This window comes from Suncus etruscus, chromosome 12 (assembly GCF_024139225.1).
Source record: "Suncus etruscus isolate mSunEtr1 chromosome 12, mSunEtr1.pri.cur, whole genome shotgun sequence".
Classification (NCBI taxonomy): Eukaryota; Metazoa; Chordata; class Mammalia; order Eulipotyphla; family Soricidae; genus Suncus; species Suncus etruscus.
The window spans coordinates 39,285,174-39,306,357 of NC_064859.1; the positions used below are offsets into that span (position 1 = coordinate 39,285,174).

General features: G+C 40.7%; 2 protein-coding genes across 3 annotated transcripts in view; both read left to right on the top strand.

Moving 5' to 3' along the window:
• PPP4R3B (protein phosphatase 4 regulatory subunit 3B) overlaps nucleotides 1–21,184 on the top strand; it is a 60,387-nt gene that overhangs the window by 23,385 nt on the left and 15,818 nt on the right. For both annotated transcript variants that reach the window (XM_049784775.1, XM_049784776.1), the window contains exons 8-12: nucleotides 3,543–3,674; nucleotides 10,847–10,949; nucleotides 13,245–13,286; nucleotides 17,171–17,329; nucleotides 20,705–20,874. In XM_049784775.1, the coding sequence (XP_049640732.1) occupies nucleotides 3,543–3,674; nucleotides 10,847–10,949; nucleotides 13,245–13,286; nucleotides 17,171–17,329; nucleotides 20,705–20,874 (606 nt within the window). The remainder of the gene's footprint in view (nucleotides 1–3,542; nucleotides 3,675–10,846; nucleotides 10,950–13,244; nucleotides 13,287–17,170; nucleotides 17,330–20,704; nucleotides 20,875–21,184) is intronic.
• On the top strand, nucleotides 1,065–2,037 carry LOC126024385 (AN1-type zinc finger protein 5-like). Its single transcript, XM_049784794.1, has one exon. It carries the CDS (start codon nucleotides 1,309–1,311, stop codon nucleotides 1,948–1,950), a length of 642 nt encoding a protein of 213 aa, XP_049640751.1. The 5' UTR covers nucleotides 1,065–1,308; the 3' UTR covers nucleotides 1,951–2,037.

Genomic DNA, 21,184 nt, shown 5'->3' on the forward strand with positions numbered 1-21,184 from the left:
CTGCTGTTGTGGACCTCCAAAAATGTAGTTTGTGTAGCTGCCTTTGGAGCTAATTATCTGCTAACACAATAGTTGATTTCTTTTTGTAGAAGGTTGGGTTTTGAGTAACAGCAGCAGTGTTTAAAGATTACTTTATCTACTCAGAGATTACTCCTGACAGGGTTTGGAGGCCCATATGGAGAGCTGGAGATTCAACTCAAGCGAGCTATATGCAAAGCAGACACTTTATCTGCTGTACTATTTCCTGGCCCAATTTTCTTTCTTTCTTTATTTTGGTTTTTGGGTCACACCCAGCGGTGCTCAGGGGTTACTATTGGATCTATGCTCAGAAATCGCTCTTGGCAGGCTCGGGGGACCATATGGGATGCTGGGATTTGAACCATCGTCCTTCTGCATGCAAGGCAAATACCTTACCTCCATGCTATCTCTCTGGTCCCTCAATAATTTTCTTAACCTCTTATAAAAGTTCTCTGTTGCTGCCCTTGTTTTTGGCTAAGAAAGTAATATAAATTAGTCCTTTTTGCTCTCAGAGTTACCAAATCATTGTAATCTCTGTCAGTCAACCCCCCCACCGCTTTTTTTTTTTTTTTTTTTTGGTGTTGTGGGTCTAACCTAAGTCTTCATATGTGCAGGTATGCACTGGACCTTTTAAGTTACATCCCCAATCTCAATTTGCCCTTTCTTTTATTTTCAGTGGGGGGTTGGGCCACACCCAGCAGTGCTTAGGGGTTACTCCTGGCTCTGCACTCAGCTCTGGAATCACTTCTGGTGGGCTCAGGGGACCTTAAAGGATGCTAGGGATCAAACCCAAGTCAGCTCTGTACAAGGCAAACACCCTACCCACTGTACTATCACTCTGGCCCATCAACTTCCACTTTCATCTCTTCTGTACATAAGCTGAGTTTAGCATTAGTACTTAAAAAAGAAAAAATGTGTCCGAGCGAGCCTCGCAGCGGGGGCAGCCTGGGCGGCGGCGGCGGCTTGCTCCCCTTTCGCATCGGGGCCGGGGACCGCTCGCTGTTGCTGGAGGCGTGTGGGGCGACGATGGGGAGCGAGCGAGCGGCGCGAGCTGCGTTGGAGCCACCGGCGCCGCGGCCTGGGGCTTCCCTCCGCCTTCTCCGGCCCCCGCCCGCCCGCGCGCTCGCCTCCGCCTTCGCCTCCCGCTTCCCGGGCCGCCGCTTCACGAACAAAGAAGGGAGCCCGCGGCGGCGGCGGCGCCTCGACGGTGCCCGCAGGCTTCGGCCTGGTCGCGCGTGAGCGAGTGAACGAGGCGGCTTCCTGCGCTCCTGCCCCCGCTGGCAGAAAAATATGGCTCAGGAGACTAACCAGACCCCCGGGCCCATGCTGTGTAGTACAGGATGTGGCTTTTATGGGAATCCTAGGACAAATGGGATGTGTTCTGTGTGCTACAAAGAACATCTTCAGAGGCAGCAGAATAGTGGCAGAATGAGTCCAATGGGGACAGCAAGTGGTTCCAACAGTCCTACCTCAGATTCTGCATCTGTACAGAGAGCAGATGCTAGTTTAAACAACTGTGAAGGTGCTGCTGGCAGCACATCTGAAAAATCAAGAAATGTGCCTGTGGCTGCCATGCCTGTAACTCAGCAAATGACAGAAATGAGCATTTCAAGAGAGGACAAAATAACTGCCCCAAAAACAGAGGTGTCAGAGCCAGTTGTGACTCAGCCCAGTCCATCAGTTTCTCAGCCCAGTACTTCTCAAAGTGAAGAAAAAGCTCCGGAGTTGCCCAAACCAAAGAAGAACAGATGTTTCATGTGTAGAAAGAAAGTTGGCCTTACAGGGTTTGACTGCCGATGTGGAAATTTGTTTTGTGGACTTCACCGTTATTCTGACAAGCACAACTGTCCATATGATTACAAAGCAGAAGCTGCAGCAAAAATCAGAAAAGAGAATCCAGTTGTTGTGGCTGAAAAAATCCAGAGAATATAAATAACTACTTGTGAAGAGACTGAAACTTTTGTTTTTATTTTAATATATCGTAGGAAAACATTAAAGAGCAGATGCATGGCCATTTTCCTTTGATGTTCTCCAGAGTTTTACTTTACACTTGTCTGTCTTATAATTGATACTTTAGAATGTTTGGGTGTTTGTTACAGGCAGAATTGGATAGATACAGCCCTACAAAATGCATATGCCCTCCCCTGAATAAAATTGGATGAAAATCTGCAAAAAAAATAAAGAAAAAAAGAAAAATGTGTTTGAGAGAGCAAGTAAGAAAATAAAGAGTTTGAAGAGTATATAGTGAGAAGCCAAAATGAAAGTACAGTGTATGGGGCTTTACCTTGTATGTGACTGATCTGGGTTTGATCCTTGGCATCTCTATGTTCCCTTAAGTCTACTAGAAGTAGATACTGAGTGCAGATTCAAGAGTAATCCTGAGAATTGCTGACTGTGGCCCAAAAACAAAACAATAAAGCATGTTAGCTTTATTAAGGGATAGATCATCTGATGTTCTGAACTGCTATAATTCAAATTTAAGTTTACTGTTTTAGAGCAGATTGAAATTACAATTTATTTTAAAAGGGGCTGAAGAGATAGCATGGAGGTAAGGTGTTTGCCTTTCATGCAGAAGGACGGTGGTTCGAATCCCGGCATCCATGTGGTCCCCTGAGTGTGCCAGGAGCGATTTCTGAGCATGGAGCCAGGAATGACCCCTGAGCACTGCCGGATGTGATCCAAATACCAAAATATATATATATATATATATAAATTTTTTTTAAAAGGCAGGGCAGTGGGGAGTCCATACACAGAAAATGGTTTCAAAAACCATTTGAATGTCTTCATTTTTTTAATATAATGATCAACTTTCTTTTTGAGCAGTTTTTTTTTAATATAATGATCAACTTCCTTTTTGAGCAGTTTTTATTCTATTGACATATTTTTATTTTATTCTGTTGACATATTTGGACTTAAAGTACAAATAAATGGCATAGTATTGTTCTGATGCTAACTCACTGGCTGACACTTTTCCTAATATCTTAACAATTTTATGAGGCCGATTTGCTTAACAGCAGCAGATTAATATGGAGTCTGCTCTTTTCCCACAACTAAATTGAAATAAGAGCTTGACCTGGATTCATTGATAAAAAGTTTTATGGGTTTGTTTAATATTTCTGTAAAGAAATTCCATTTTATTTCTATGCCTTATTTGTTGATATTCAGATTCTAAGATATTGAGGGATAAAAAACATTTGATTTCAGGCAGTTATTGTTCTTTATTGATATGTGTTTACAAACACCTTCAAAAGAAATTATTCTTTTTTTTTTTTTTTTTTTTGGTTTTTGGGCCACACCCGTTTGACACTCAGGGGTTACTCCTGGCTATGTGCTCAGAAATCGCCCCTGGCTTGGGGGGACCATATGGGACGCCGGGGGATCGAACCGCGGTCCGTTCCTTGGTAGCGCTTACAAGGCAGACACCTTATCTCTAGCGCCACCTTCCCGGCCCCAAAAGAAATTATTCTTAGATATTATTTTGGATCAGGAAAAAATCATATCTAATAGAATATCTTTTCTTCCAGGATATCCTTCTCATTAATGTAGTAATTGAGCAAATGATCTGTGATACTGATCCTGAGCTAGGAGGTGCTGTTCAGTTAATGGGACTTCTTCGCACTCTGATTGATCCAGAGAATATGCTTGCTACAACTAATGTAAGCAATTATTCCGAGATAAAAATGTTTTGCTATATATGATTTTTTATTTATTTCTATTTTTTAATTGAATTACAAAGTTACAAAGATACAGATTTTCAGGTGTACAGTTTCCAATACCAATCCCTTTACCAGTGTCCTCTGCATTCCACCCATCACCAGTATTCCCAGTTTCTTTCCCTTACTGAACCCTCTCCTCAGTGGCAAGCTTCCTACTGAAGACCAATGCTCCTCCACTCACTCCTTCCTTTTTTCCTTTTATCCATCCCCCTTCCTTCCTTTTTTCTTCCTGCTCACCTGTCCACCTGCCCCACCCAGTAATGCTAAAGGCTTATTTCTCACTCTTTGCTTAGAGATCACTCAAGCTCAAGGGACCTGATAGTGTGCCAGACATTGAACCCAGGTTGGCTACATACAAGGCAAATTTTCTACACACTAACTATTGCTCTGTTGTCTTTGAGAATCTTACATTCCCCTATGAAGTTTCTTTATATCACACATATGAGTAAGATCATTCTGAGTCTGTTCATTTCCTTTTGATTTCACTCAACATGATACACTCCAGATCTGTCCACTTAGCAGCAAATTACATAACTTCATCTTCTCTTTTTTTTTTTTAATATTTTATTTAAACACCTTGATTACAAACATGATTGTGTTTGGGTTTCAGTCATGAAAGAACGCCCTCCATCACCAGTGCAACATTCCCATCACCAATGTTCCAAATCTCCCTCCTCCCCACCCCACCCCCACCTGTAATCTAGACAGGCTTTCTATTTCCCTCATACATTCTCATTGTTAGGATAGTTCTCACTGTAGTTATTTCTCTAACTAAACTCATCACTCTTTGTGGTGAGCTTCATGAAGTGAGCTGAAACTTTCAGCCTTCCTTTCTTTTGTCTCTGAAAATTATTGCAAGATTGTCTTTCACTTTTCTGAAAACCCATAGATGAGTGAGACTATTCTGTGTCTTTCTCTGACTTATTTCACTCAGCATAATAGATTCCATGTACATCCATATATAGGAAAAGTTTATAATTTCATCTCTCCTGATGGCTGCATAATATTCCATTGTGTATATGTACCACAGTTTCTTTAGCCATTCATCTTTTGAAGGGCATCTTGGTTGTTTTCAGTCTTGCCATGCTAAATAGTGCTGCAGTGAATATAGGTGTAAGGAAGGGATTTTTGTATTGTATTTTTGTGTTCCTAGGGTTCATCTTTTCTTATGGCAAGTATTCCATTGCATATCTGTACGATTGTTTCTTTATATATTCATCTGTTCTTGGACACTTGGGTTGTTTCCAGCTTTTGGCTGTTGTGAATAGTGCTACAAATAGCAAAGGAATGCAGATGTCTTTTCTACATTGTACTTTTGTGTTTCTTGAGATGAATTTCGAGTAGTGGAATTGCATGATCATATGGAAACTCAATTTCTAGTATTTTGAGGGCTGTCAATATTATCATCCCAAAAGGCTGAGCCAGTCAATAATTGCACATGGAGCGAATTTGGGTCCTTCCCCACATCTTTGCCAAAACTGGTGGTTCTTTGTTTGTTTGTTTGTTTCTTTTGTTTTGGGGCCACAGCCACCAGTGCTCAGGGAGAAGTCCTGGCTCTGCACTCAAAAATTACACCTGGCAGGCACAGGGGACAATATGGGATACCAGGGATCGAACCCAGGTCAGCTGAATGCAAGACAACCCCTCTGTGCTATCACTCTATCCCCTGTTTGTTGGTTTAGATAAGTCATTCTCTCTTGTGTGGGAAGTAATAGCTCCTTGTTTTTGATTTGCAGTTTCTTGATTAATGATATGAAGAATTTTTTCATATACCTTTTGTCAATTTGTATTTCTTTGAAGAAGTTTCTGTTCCTCATTTTCAAATAGGACTATATGTTTTTTCCTTAGGGTTCTTGAATATTGGATAAGTACAGTTTGTAGTTGGTGAAAGTGATGCCCTTGTTTTCTTCCTGAATATTATTTTGGTCATGGGGTTGGGTGGGTTGGGGGTTAATGCATATGAATTTCAGGAGTTTCAGGTCTGTTCTTTGAAAAAAACTGTCATGGGTCTTTGTATAGGGACTGCATCAAATATATGTGTGTGTGTGTGTGTGTGTGTGTGTGTGTGTGTGTGTGTGTGTGTGTGTGTGTGTGTGTGTGTGTGTGTGTGTGTGTAGGGACTGCATCGAATCTGGGGAATAATGCCATTTTGAAGGTGTTAATCCAAGAGCAGGGAATCAGAATGTGTTTCCATTTCTTTATGTATCTTCTTATTTCTTCTATTTATTTATTTATTTTGGTTTTTTGGGCCACACCCGGTGATGCTCAGGGGTTACTCCTGGCTATGTGCTCAGAAATCGCTCCTGGCTTGGGGGGCGACCGTATATGGGACGCCAGGGGATCAAACCACGGTCTGTCTGTCCTAGGCTAGCGCAGGCAAGGCAGATGCCTTACCTCTAGTGCCACCTCTTTGGACCCTTATTATCTTATTTCTTGAAGTAGTGTCTTATAGGTTTTTTTTTTTTTTTTTTTTTTTTGTGGTTTTTGGGTCACACCCAGCAGTGCTCAGGGGTGATTCCTGGCTCCAGGCTCAGAAATTGCTCCTGGCAGGCACGGGGGACCATATGGGATGCCGGGATTTGAACCGATGACCTCCTGCATGAAAGGCAAATGCCTTACCTCCATGCTATCTCTCCGGCCCCGGTTTTTTTTTTTTTTTTTTGGTATAAGTCTTTAACCTTTTTGATCGAGCCAATTCCCAAGCATTTAATTTTGTGAGGCATGGTTGTGAATGGGATGTTTTATAATTATAAATATATGTATATATATTTTGGGGAGGGATTTGCACTCATCAGTGCTCAAGGATTATTCCTGACTGCACTCACTCCTGGAAGGCTTGGGGGCCATATGGGGTACTAAGAATCTAACCCAGGTTGGCCATGTACAAGTTACCCACTTTATTATCACTGTGGATCCCGGATGGTTTTTAATCTCTCCTGTTTTATTATTTTCATATAAGACAGCCATGGACTTTTTTGCATGTTAATTTTATAGCCTGCCATTTTACTATATAAATCTGTTGTTTCAAATTTTTATAGAATTTTTAGAGTTTTCTAAATATAGTATCATCTGCATATAGTGAGAACTTCTTTTCTATCTGGATGCCCTTACTATTTTTTTTCTTGCCTAATTGCTATGGCAAATACTAATTCTGTATTTAACAGAGGTGGTAAAAATGGACTTCCTTGTTTTATGCTTGATTTTTAGGGGAAGGCTTTTGGCTTTTTCTTACTGTGTTTACTTTGAAATTTGTGGTAAATGGCTTTGAGTAAAGTTCTTTTTTCCCCCACAGATAAAGTTGCTCATGATTGAGTTACAGCCATACTATATACAACAACCTTCCCCAGTGTGCATTTTCCTTACCAGTGTCCCCAGTTTTCCTCTTACCTTCCCTGATGCCCTCTTCCTTCCCACCTACCCTCCCCTGACTACTGCCTCTGCAGTTCTCTCTCTCTCTCTTTCTCTCCCTCCCTCCCTCCCTCTCTCTTTCTCTCCTTCCCTCCCTCCTTCCCTCTCTCTTCCTCTCTCCCTCTCATCTCTTCATGAAAGGGTGGGGTGCCATGCATGTCACTTTTTCCCTTTTAGTACTCAGTTCTTGTTCAGAGAGATAAGTTCCAACTACAGGAAAGTTCTTAAATCCCCCATTTTGGGAAGTTTTTACCATGAATTGTTGGATTTTGTTAAAAAAGCTTTCTCTGCATCTATGATAATATATGATTCTCATTTTCTTATATTGATATGGTTTATTACATTGATTGATTTACTTATGCTAAATTTATATTCCAGGGATAAATCCTACTTCTCATAGTGTATGATATTTTATGATGAATGTTGGATTCAATTTACTAGTGTTTTGTTGAGGCTCCTTGTATCTGTCCATCAGGGAATATTGCTTGTAATTTGCCCCCACCTTTTTTATTTCTGTCTGTCTGCTTTTTGTTTGCTTCATAGAAACTTTTTTTCTTTTTTTTGGGTCACACCCAGTGGTGCTCAGGGGTTATTCCTGGCTGTCTGCTCAGAAATAGCTCCTGGCAGGCACGGAGGACCATATGGGACACCGGGATTCGAACCAAACCACCTTTGGTCCTGGATCGGCTGCTTGCAAGGCAAACACCACTGTGTTATCTCTCTGGGCCCGCTTCATAGAAACTTAAGGAGTGTTTTTATTTCCTGAAAGAGCCTGGAAAGGACTCAACTGATGACTCCTGGCAGGCTCGGGGGACCATATGGGATGCCGGGATTCGAACCACTGTCCTCCTGCATACAAGCCAAATGCTCTACCTCCATGCTATCTCTCCGACCCCTCCATTTCTTTTTTCTAATCCAGTATTTCCTTGTTGAAAACTGAGTTCTAGTTTAGGTGAGAAGCAACAACAGTGTTGAAATCTCCAACTTATACTGCATTGTTATCAATTTCTTTTAAGTCTGTTAGTTACTGTTTTCTTTTTAAATAAACCTTTATTTAAGCACCAGGTTACAAGCAATGTTTATAGTTGCATTTTAGTCATAAACAGAATATCCCCTTCACCAGTGCAGCATTCCCACCACCAATGCCCCCTCTCCTTCACCACCCCTGCCTATATTTGTGACAGGCATTCTACTTCTCTCATTCTTTAACATTGTCATGCTAGTTGTTAGTGTATTTATTTCCCTAACAGCATTCACCACTCTTTGTGGTGAACTTCAAATTGTGAGCTGGTCCTTCTGGCCCTTCCAGCCCTTAACTCTATTGTCTCTGGGCCTTTTTACAATAATGTCTTAATTTTTCTTAAAACCCATAGATGAATGAGACTATTCTGTGTCTATCTCTCTCACTCTGACTTATTTCACTCAACATAATAGATTCCATGTACATCCACGTATAGGAAAATTTTATGACTTCATCTCTCCTGACGATTGTATAACATTAACTCATTTTTATATATGTACCACAGTTTCTTTAGCCATTCATCTGTTGAAGGGCATCTTGGTTGTTTCCAGAGTCTGGCTATTATAAATAGAGCTGCAATGAATATAGGTGTGAGGAAGGGATTTTTGAATTGTAATCTTGTGTTTCTAGGGTATACCTGTAGGAGTGGTATAGCTGTATCATATGGGAGCTCAATTTCCAGTTTTTTGAAGAATCTTCATATTGTTTTTCATAAAGGCTGGACTAGATGGTATTCCCTCCAGTAGTGAATCAGAATTCCTTTCTCTCCACATCCCTGCCAGCATTGATTGTTCTTGTTCTTTGTGATATGTGCCAGTCTCTGTGGCGTGAGATGGTACCTCATTGTAGTTTTGATTTGCATCTCCCTGATGATTAGTGATGTGGAGCATTTTTCATATGTCTTTTGGCCATTTGTACTGTTAGCAGTGTTTAAAGCATTTTTTGGTCCCTTGTTTAGTGCTTATATGTTTAGGAGTGTGAGTTCTTCCTGATATATATATATATATCTCCTTTGCGGGGAGGGAAGGATTTTTGGCCCACTGTACTCAGGAGTTACTCCTGGCTCTCAGAAGTCGCTCCTGGCAGGCTCGGGAGACTTTGTGGGATGCTGGGATTAAACCCGGTTTGTCCTGGGTTGGTGGTATGCAAGGCAAAACGTCCTACCACTGTGCTATCGCTTCAGCCAAAAATATATGAGCACGAAAGCCTTTTTTTTTTTTTTTAATTTTTTGTTTTGTTTTGTTTTTGGTGCACACCTGGTGATACTTGGGTTACTCCTGGCTATATGCTCAGAAATTGCTCCTGGGTTGGGGGACCATATGGGACACCGGGGGATCGAACCATTGTCTGTCTTAGGCTAGCGCGTGCGAAGCAGATGCCTTACTGCTTGCGCCACTGCTCCAGCCCCTCATTCTCATAATTTAATCTTGAAATTGATGTTGTCCAATACTAGTATACCACCCTGGCCTTTTGGGGGCTGTTTGCTTGAATATAATACTATCTTCCAGTTTTTGATTTTAAGTCTGTCTTTGTCCTTATTGTTCAAAAGTGTTTCTTGTAGGCAGCAGAAGGGTGTGGAATTAATTTTCTAATCCATCCTGTCAATCTGTGGCTTGTAATTGGTACTTTTAGGCTGTTGACTTTGAGTGCTTCTTCATTGTGCCTATGGCAAATTGAGAGTAATCTTTCCAGTTAACTGCTTGTAACCCTTCACCAGCTGTTTGGTGCTCTCTTTGTTATCCATCAAACATAATAATTTGTTATTACTTGTTTTAGATTTTTTGCACTGATCCTAGATGCTATTTTGCTGTCACATAGCTTGGTTGATCATTTGTATTTCGTGTTACATGCATATTCAAATAACACTTTGGATAATTTTGCTCAGAAGTACTGATTTTAATATTCAGTTTTTATTTTTAGTAATATGAAATAAATTAATTTTCAGTTCTGCAGAAAAAATAAAAGTGAGTATAACTAGTTTTATTTTTTCCAATATTTATTTGACTACATTGCTAATTCTTTTATTTTAATAATTTTTATTATAAAAAATTATAAAAAAAAGTGGATTACAAATCTTTCACAGTAATATTTTAGGTACATAGTGACATTGAATCATTGCTAATTCTTATTTTTATTTTTGGGCCACACCCAGCAGCACTCAGGTTTCTCTTGTCTTCTGCACTCAGAAATCACTCCAGACAGGCTGGGGGTGGGGGTGGGGACGACACCATATGGGATGCGGAGAATTGAACCCAGGTTCGGCCAGGGTTGGCCAGGTGCAAGGCAAATGCCATACTGCTGTGCTATCTCTCCAGCCCTCTTTAATTTAAATATATTTAATTTAAATATATATTTAAAACCAAATTATATATTTAAAACCTATATGTATATTTAATTTAAATATATTTAATTTAAATATATATTTAAAACCAAATATATATATTTAAAACATATATATATATATGTTGGTTTTGGGGTCACACCCAGCAGCACTCAGGGGTTACTCCTGGCATTATGCTGAGAAATCACCCCTGGCAGGCACTGTGGACTATATGGGATCCGGGATTTGAACCACCGTCCTTCTGCATGAAAGGCAAACGCCTTACCTCCATGCTATCTCTCTGGCCCCCTCTTAAAGATATTTTACTGTGAAGGTTAAGTATTTTAATTTTGTATGTTTCAGAAAACAGAAAAAAGTGAATTTCTCAATTTCTTCTACAACCATTGTATGCATGTCCTCACAGCACCACTTCTGACCAATACATCTGAAGATAAAAGTGAAAAGGGTAGGATCCCTTTAACTGTTATTTGTTAATGAAATTAAATATCTGATAGATTATTTGCTTGCTTTGTATGTAGGAGAACTTATTACTGAACTTTTTCTGTTTGTTTTGTTTGGTTTGGTTTGGTTTTGGGGTTCAAACTGGAGGTGCTCAGGGCTTACCTCTAGCTCTGCACTCATGAATTACTTCTGGCAATCTCAGGGTTTCAAATAGGATACCAGGTTGGCCACATGAAAGACTGCTGTACTATTACTCCTGTCCCAGTAGTAAATGTTTTAAGCTATAATGTAAAATCATGATTTACCATAGAGTCTATGTGTCTTTATTAATGAGTGATATAGAAACATTACAAAAAGTGTCCAGAGAGATAGCACCGCTGTAGGGCGTATGCCTTGCACACAGCCAACACAGAAGGGGCCCTGGTTCTATTCCCAGCATCCCATATGGTCCCCCAAGCCTGCCAAGAACGATTTTTGAGCACAGAACCAGGCACTGCCCAAAAACAAAAAAGAAAAAGAACATTACAAAGAAGTATTGCATGCTAAGGAGAGTGTAGTGAAAAGAAAGTTCATTAGTGAAAAGAAATTCGGTGAAATATTGTCTCATAATTGTTAGGCAAAAGATTAATTTTTAAAATAACTAAGAATTTCTCCCCAAATAGTGGATCATATACTGATACTTTGTATAAGGAAATAATGCAAATATAGTTAGGTTTCTAGGACACCCCCCCTCCTTCTTACTATTCCCACCTATCATCTTTTCTTTCTTTCTCCCTCCTCCCTCCCTCCCTCCCTCCCTCCTCCCTCCCTCCCTCCCTCCCTCCCTCCCTCCCTCCCTCCCTCCCTCCCTCCCTCCCTCCCTCCCTCCCTCCCTCCCTCCCTCCCTTCCTTCCTTCCTTCCTTCCTTCCTTCCTTCCTTCCTTCCTTCCTTCCTTCCTTCCTTCCTTCCCCTCTCTCTCATTCTCTCTCTCCCTCCCTCTCCCTCTCCCTCTCCCTCTCCCTCTCCCCCCATCTTGGCTTTTGGGCCACACTCAGTGGTGCTCAGCAGTTCTTCGGCTCTTTGCTCAGAAATCGCTTCTGGTTGACTTAGAAGACCATTTGGGATGCCTGGAATCAAACCTGGGTCTGTCCCAGATTGGCCGTATTCAAGGCAAATGCCTTCCTGCTGTGCTATCCCTCCAACCCCCATCACCATTCTTTTTTTGTTTGTTTGTTTGTTTGTTTGTTTGTTTTGTTTTTGGGTCACACCCATCAGCGCTCAGGGGCTACTCCTGGCTCTACGCTCAGAAATCGCCCCTGGCAGGCTCGGGGGACCATATGGGATGCCAGGATTCAAACCACTGTCCTTCCATGCAAGGCAAATGCCTTACCTCCGTGCTATCTCTCTGGCCCATCATCACCATTCTTTTTTTTTTTTTTTTTTTTGGTTTTTGGGCCACACCCGGCGGTGCTCAGGGGTTACTCCTGGCTGTCTGCTCAGAAATAGCTCCTGGCAGGCACGGGGGACCATGTGGGACACCAGGATTCGAACCAACCACCTTTGGTCCTGGATCGGCTGCTTGCAAGGCAAACGCTGCTGTGCTATCTCTCCGGGCCCTTCATCACCATTCTTAAGAATTTTTCAGAATTTTACTTATAAACCCTGTATAAGTTGGTTTATAAGTTGGTTTTTATTGTATACATCAAGCAGTTATCTACCCAGTGCTGTTTTTGGTATCTATCATATTTGAGGTATACCCGTTCTCTTTTTTTTTTTGGTTTTTGGGCCACACCCAGCGGTGCTCAGGGGTCACTCCTGGCTGTCCTGGCTGTCTGCTCAGAAATAGCTCCTGGCAGGCACGGGGGACCACATGGGACACCGGGATTCGAACCAACCACCTTTGGTCCTGGATCGGCTGCTTGCAAGGCAAACGCCTCTCCGGGCCCCTCTTTTTTTTTTTTTTTTTAAGTGAAGCAAAATAGTTTTTATTGAAAGAAGTTTAGACACTTGTGATAAGAGAGAAATATGTGTTCAGTAGAGGACATGGGCTTCTTCAGAGAGAAAAAAGTTATGATTTAGCCATTATGTTATTTTATTTGTTTTATTTTTTTGGGAGGAGGGTCCACACCTGGTTGGTGCTCTGGGCTTATTCCTGGCTCTGTGCTCAGAAATCGCTCCTGGCAGGCTCAGGGACCATATGTGATGCCTGGGATCATACCAGGAAAACACCTGCCTAATATTTATGAGTATTTTCTAATATTTACTCAAGATGCCTAAATTTTGTAAGAGAATTGAAGTAAACGGGGTTTTATTTTTCAGATAATGTTGTTGGAGCTAACAAAAGCAACACAGTTTGTCCTGGTAAGTATTGTTTTATAAACTGCTGCAATTTATTCAGTAACATTTTTCTTATTTATAGTATACATTTATATAAGACTAAGAAAATATTTTTCTAAGAGAAGTTCAGTGGAAAAAAATTTCGTAAATGTAGAGCCTTTTTTCTGAAATTTTTGAAAAGGTCTGAATATTAAGGAGATTTGTTTCTTATTTTTCAAATCTTTTAAACTAAGATTTATTAGAAACTAGTCTTCAAAACAGCCTATCCTTCTTGATTTTTTTATGAACCCACTATTCTACTTGGAACATTCATATCGGTTACAGTCTTAATAGTGTAAAATAACTACTTTGTGTCTCTAACATTTTGTCTCTTAACCATTCTCATCAAAGTTTTAAGAACCAGATTTAATAAGAAAACTAGGAAACTGTTCAGAGATCGAATTAATTAGAAATATAATGAGTAACTTTATGCCTATATTTGAGAAAGATGTAAAACAAGATATGTATTCAAATTAGTGTTCCAAAGTACTTTACAAGTAAAATTTGAGAATCAAGAAACTAATAGAATTTGTTTTTTTTTTAATGTTTATTTTTATTTTTTTATTTTTTTTTTTTATTTTTTTATTTTTTTTGGTTTTTGGGCCACACCCTGTGACGCTCAGGGGTTACTCCTGGCTATGAGCTCAGAAGTTGCTCCTGGCTTCTTGGGGGACCATATGGGACGCCGGGGGAGCCGGGGGATCGAACCGCGGTCCGTCCTAGGCTAGCGCAGGCAAGGCAGGCACCTTACCCCTAGCGCCACCGCCCGGCCCCTAATGTTTATTTTTAATCTTTGTATATCTTGAATCTAAATATCTTTTTGTTTTGTTTTGTTTTGTTTGTTTGTTTTTGTTTTTGGGTCACACCCAGCAGCCCTCAGGGGTTACTCCTGGCTTCACACTCAGAAATCGCCCCTGGCAGGCACAGGGGACCATATGGGATGCTGGGACTCGAACCACCGTCCTCCTGCATGAAAGGCAAACGCCTTACCTCCATGCTATCTCTCCGGCCCCTAGAATTTGTTTTTAATAGTGAAGAACTAGTTCGTATATTTGGATTGACTATGTACTAATTGGTCTGAAGCAAGAAGCAAGTAAAACTTGTGCTTCCATTTTAGTTTTGTTTTCTTTTGGGCCACACCCATCATTGCTCCTGGCTCTGCACTTAGAAATTATTCCTGGCAGGTTCAGGAGACCATATGGATCCTGGTTGAACCCTATTGGCTTTGTGCAAGGCAAATGCCCTACTCACTGTGCAATTATTACTCCAGTCCCTCACTTTAGGTCTTTAAAGTACCAGTATTTTTCTTTGTATATTTTTCATGGCCAGTCTTTATTGATTTTTGTTTGTTTATTTGCAATGCTCGGGTTACTCCTGGCTCTGCACTCATAAATTACTCCTGATAGACTCAAGGGACCTTATGGCATGCCGGGGATCAAACTCAGGTTGACTACATGCTAGGCAAACATGCTACGCTATTGCTCTGGTCCCAGGACTATAATTTGTGGTTTTTATTTTTGGTACAAATCCATTAATGCTCAGGGCTTACTCTTGGCTTTGTGCTCAGAAATCAGTTGGCAAGGGATTGAGAGGGGATTGGCATCAAACACAGGTCAGTTGTGTGCAAAGCTAGCACCCTACCCACTGTACTATTTTTCTGGCCCCCAATTAATTTTTTCTTAAATAGATCTTTAAAGAAAACTTGATTTTTCTTGGGCAATTTTTTTTGTGTGTGTGTGTGTGGTTTTTGGGTCATACCCGGCAGTGCTCAGGGGTTACTCCTGGCTTCATGCTCAGAAATTGCTCCTGGCAGGCACGGGGGACCATATGGGACTCCAGGATTCGAACCTATGACCTTCTGCATGAAAGGCAAACGCCTTACCTCCTTGCTATCTCTCCGGCCCCCTTCTTGGGCAATTTGTAATGTTCTGTTTTTGTTGTTTTGAATGTTTTTTAAATATCTTATTTAAAGAACCGTGATTTACAGTTGGTAGTTGACAGGGTTTTTTTTTCTAATTTTATTATAACACTGTGATCTACAAAATTGTTTATAAAACAGTCTTTTCAGGTAAGTGTTCAAACAGCAATCTCACCACTAGTGTGACATTTTCTTCACCAATGTCCTCAGTCTCCCACCCACCATCATAGTATGCATTCATGGAGGCACAAACAAATGTACTGCATGTTGCTTATTATAACACAAAGGCAAATAAAATTATGAAAACATGGGTTTTTAGCATGGGTCAATTTGAAATAATTATTTTCTCTCTCATGGTATTACCAATTAAGTATCTAAAGATTGTAATGTTCTTTTTTTTTTTAATTTAAAGAACTGTGGCTTACAAAGTTATTGATGAGTTTTAAGCATATAAATTCCAATCCCACAACCAGTATCAACTCCCATCACCATTATTCCTATACTCCATCATCCCCCATCCCCTGCTGCTACCTTGATAGGCACATGTAATACCATTTTTTTGTATAAAAAATTGAGTTACATCTTTTTGGATTATTTTGTGAATTCATTGGTTTTGCTAGTGATGATACATTTTTGGTTTGTTTGGATGCCAAGCCTGGTGATGTTCACGGTTACTCTTACCTTTGCACTTAGGTATCACTCTTGGTGAGACCATATGGGATGCTGGGGATGGAACCTGGGCCAGCTTTGTGCATGATGACCACCCTAACCAAAGTGCTATCACTCCAACCCTGGTAGCCCTTTTTTGTTTTGTTCTGGGGGGCTAGACCTAGCAGTGCTCAAGTTTTTTCCTGACTGCACTCTGTGATAACTCCTGGCAGGCTCAGGGGACATTTGTGGTTCCAGGGATTGAGCCTATGTTATTTATTGTGCACAAGGCAAGTACCTTATTCATTATACTACCTCTGTGGTTCCTCTTTTTTTTTTTTTTTTTTTTTTTTGGTTTTTCGGGCCACACCCATTTGATGCTCAGGGGTTACTCCTGGCTAAACTACAGAAATTGCCCCTGGCTTGGGGGGACCATATGGGACACTGGGGGATCAAACTGTGGTCTTTTCCTTGGCTAGCGCTCGCAAGGCAGACACCTTACCTCTAGTGCCACCTCACCGGAATTACTCCTAGTGGCACTCAGGGGACTTTATGAGACGCCAGGGATTAAATCTGGATCTACTGTGTGCAAGACAAACGCTATCTATTCGGCCCCCTGGTAGCATGTTTTGTTTTTTTTTTTTTTTGGTTTTTGGGTCACACCCAGCAGCGCTCAGGGGTTTCTCCTGGCTCTACTCAGAAATCTCTCCTGGCAGGCTCAGGGGACCATAAGGGATACTGGGATTCAAACCACCATCCTTCTGCATGCAAGGCAAATGCCTTACCTCCATGCTATCTCTCTGGCCCCATTAAAGCACTTTTTTTTTTTTTTTTGGCCACACCCATTTGACGCTCAGGGGTTACTCCTGGCTATGCGCTCAGGAGTCGCTCCTGGCTTGGGGGACCATATGGGATGCCGGGGGATCGAACCGAGGTCCGTCCTAGGCTAGCGCAGGCAAGGCAGGCACCTTACCTCTAGCGCCACCGCCCGGCCCCCCATTAAAGCACTTTTTAATGAAACACTACTAAAGAAAATCTCAATGCAATGAAGGGCTGATTATGTAGATGCTTATTGTGGGATTTTTTTTTCCCTTTAACATTTTATACCAGAGCCTTATATCAGAAAATAACCATTAAAATAGGAAAAGGTGATCATACTTTGGAAGAGTTTGCTTAATTAATGAAAATATTAAAATTTATTGCTTCTTTAGTTGATGGAAAAATAGAACTTGATTTTCGCAGTCTAAATCTTAATTCCTTAATGTATATTGCTGTATTTATTGTGTGGTAACTTTCTTTGTAGATAATTATCAGACAGCACAGCTGCTTGCCTTAATTTTAGAATTACTCACATTTTGTGTGGAACATCACACGTATCACATTAAAAACTACATTATGAACAAAGACTTACTAAGAAGAGTCTTGGTCTTGATGAATTCAAAGCATACTTTCCTGGCCTTGTGTAAGTAACATTTTAAATGAGCATTCTTTTTTGTTTTTTATTGTTGGGTCACAGTACAGTGGTGCTCAGAGATTCTACCTGGCACTGCACTCAGGGATCACTCCTGGCAGTGCTAAAGGGATTTTCAAGGATGCTGGAGATTGAACCCAGGTCATCTTGTGCAAGACAAACACCCTGCCTTCTGTACTAGCTTCTAAGTGAACATTTTGATAAAATGTTTAAAGAAAGAACATATTTAAGTGTTAAAGTCAAATTATTGTGGATTAATTTATTTGTCAATAGTAAATACTATTGAAAAGATGTTTGTAAGAATTTACTAATCTTTGATTTTCTATTTTTCATTTGAGTGTTTTTTTATTTGTTTGTTTGGTTTGGTTTTGGGCCACACCCAGTGACACTCAGGGGTTACTTCTGCTATATGCTCAGAAATCGATCCTGGCTTGGGGGCCATATGGGATGCCGGGGGATTGAACCGAGGTCCATCCTAGGTCAGCCACATGCAAGGCAAACGCTTTACCAATCACCACCACTCCAGCCCCTCATGGTTATTTTTTGTCTTGCAGACCCCACCCGACTTGGGTTTGGGGATCATTTCTGAAAATGTTAAGTGGTTAGTTCTGGGGATCAAACGTGGATTGTCTGCATGCAAGGCAAGGACAGTACCCTATATACTGTCTCTCCTGCCTAATTTTATTCTCTATTTATTCTGTTTAAAGGACAAGAGGAAGAGAAACAAATCCAATCTTCCCTGATTGAACTTGTATTGAATTTTGGAAGGATTAAAGTCCTCTTGCTAGATTTTTCTATCCAACTTCTATTAATACTAAACCTTTATGTTGACAATAGAAAAGTTCCTTTTATCTGGATATATAATGTTTAAATTGCTTCAATACTTCCATTATAAGCAATTGCTGTTTTTTTGTTTGTTTTTTTTCTGTTGGGGCACATCTGGCAGTTTTAGGATTTACTCTAGGCTTAGGGAATGATTATATAAGTGCTGGGTTAGTCACATGAAAGGCAAAAACTCCTTATCCACTCACTAGCACTCTGGCTAGTTTGTTCATTTTAAACTATAATTTTGAGTATACCAGTTCAAGAACCAGCATTAAATAGAGTCTTTAATTTTTTCAGTGTTTATCATCGTTTTTGTTGGGCAAACATACTCAGTGATGCTCACTCAGGTCATACCCCTGGCTCTGTGTTCAGGGATCACTCCTTGCAGGTTTCAGGGGACATTATGGAGTGCCAGTAATGGAACTCAGGTCAGACATGTGCAAGACAAATACCCTATCTGTTATACTATGGTCTCCAGCTTCTATGTTTTAATAATTATAAATAAATTTCTATCCCTTACAAAAAATAAAAAAAGGTGATGTTCAAAGTCCAGTACTTCTCCATATTTTCACATCTGGAAGGCTCACTGAAGGTGCAAGGCTGTACTCTTTCTGGTACCTATCTCCCCTTTTTTTGATATTATAATTAATATACATTTATAGTTTATGTGGTATATTTGTTGTTTTCAGGTAATATAGAGCTGAACACGATTTCAACAGGCATCTTTGTTTTAATGACTTCTTTCTGTAAGCAGGGTTGAACAGAGACTGATTTATAAAATTGAAAATCTTGAGTTTTAAAGATTTTGCTAGTACTATTTTTAGAATAAATCAGACTACTAATAGGAGGGCTTAAGAGCCAAAAGATGAGCAAACACTAATAAAGGATTGAAATTAGAATATTTTATGTTCCATAGTTAATTTTAATACAAGACTACCAAACTTAATTGGCTAAGTAAAAACTGGCCTGGTTAAAGGAAATTTTATATTCTAAAATGGGAAAGTCCTCTATTCTTGTACATAAACAGTTGGATCTGCCAACTATATGTTTATCTAAGTGAAAATAATACAGAGCAATTGACAAAAGAGTGTTATTGTTATAAAAGTGCGGATAGTATTGATTTACAGGTGATTTTTCTAAGGCAGAGGAACCTGGAATGTGAGAATGGAATTACAGTCATCATCAAAAAGTAAAGTTTTAACTATTTGTCGTGTACTAGCAATATAACCCCCTTTGGCTGTATTTTTCGAAAATTAAAAAATAGAACAACCACCAAATCTCCCTTTGTTGAAGTGGTAAGGCAGTCTTTTTTGTTGTTTTTTTTGGGGGGGGAGAGTGGGGGGCAGCTAGTGGTACTTAGTAGTTACTATTGGCTCTGCACTCAGGAATTACTCCTAGTGGTGCTCAGGGACAGTATGGGATACCAGGGATCAAACCTGGGCCAGCCACTTGCAAGGCAAGTATCTCCAGCCAGTATCTCTTCAGCTGGGCTGGAAGGCAATCTTTTTTTTTGGTTTTTGGGTCACACCTGTCAGTGCTAGCTCTCTGCTCAGAAATCGCTCCTGGCAGGCTCGGGGACCATATGGGATGCTGGGATTTGAACCACTGTCCTTCTGCATGAAAGGCAAATGGCCTACCTCCATGCTATCTCTCCAGCCCCTGGAAGGCAATCTTAACTCTTGGAAGACACTTCTATGATGGCCCCACTAATTCTGTTTATTTGTTTTGTTATTTATTTGGGGGGGGGGAGGTCACAGCCAGCAGCACTCAGGAGTTACTCCTGGCTGTATGCTCAGAAATCGTCCCTGGCAGGCACAGGGGACCATATGGGATGCCGGATTCAAACCGCCATTCTTCTGCATGCAAGGCAAATGCCCTACCTCCATGCTATCTCTCCGGCCCCTGTTATTTATTTATTTTTTGTTTTTGTTTGTTTTTGGTTTTTGGGTCACACCGGCAGCGCTCAGGGGTTTCTTCTGGCTCTGTGCTCAGAAATCACTCCTGGTAGGCTCAGAGGACCATATGGGATGCCGGGATTTGAACCACTGACCTTCTGCATGTAAGGCAAACGCTTTACCTCCATGCTATCTCTCCGGCCCCTATTTATTTTTTTTGGTTTATTGGTTTTTGGGCCACATTTGGTGGCGCTCAAGGGTATTCCTGGCTCTGTGCTCAGAAATCACTCCTGGCAAGCTTGGGGTGGGGGGGTACCATGTGGGGTGATGGGAATTGAACCTGGGTCTGTCCCAGCTCAGCCCCATGCAAGGTAAACACCCTACCACTGAGCTATCACTTCAATCTCTGCTTTTGTTGTTTTGTAATTTTTTTCCTTTGCGATGGAGCTACCTACCTCCATTCATTTAGAAGTTGTATAGCTTTTGAGTGGTCTGTACCTAACTCTGCTTTTCTCAAAGTCCAATTATATTATTTCAGGTTTGCATTTTATTGTAGAAAAAGTTTATATATATATTGCTTTATGTAAAAATACCTTTAAAATTAATTTATTATTAATACAGTATTCCCTGTATTATTTTTAATTAGGTGCTCTTCGTTTTATGAGGCGGATAATTGGCCTTAAAGATGAATTTTATAATCGTTACATCACCAAGGGAAATCTTTTTGAACCAGTAATAAATGCTCTTCTGGATAATGGAACTCGGTACAATCTATTAAATTCTGCTGTTATTGAGTTATTTGAATTTATAAGAGTGGTAAGTTCATATTAAAGTATTCTTGCTACTGGGCCCGGAGAGATAGCACAGTGGCGTTTGCCTTGCAAGCAGCCGACCCAGGACCTAAGGTGGTTGGTTCAAATCCCGGTGTCCCATATGGTCCCCCATGTCTGCCAGGAGCTATTTCTGAGCAGACAGCCAGGAGTAACCCCTGAGCACCGCTGGGTGTGGCCCAAAAAAACAAACAAACAAACAAACATTACTAGGTTGTTCATGATTGAGATTCAGTCATATAATGTTCACCACCCTTCATCCATGAATGTTTTCCACCACCAGTGTCTCTCTCTCA

What these genes read in the sequence shown, in the direction of transcription:
- LOC126024385 (XM_049784794.1), top strand. Translation starts at nt 1,309, where the DNA reads ATGGCTCAGGAGACTAACCAGACCCCCGGGCCCATGCTGTGTAGTACA.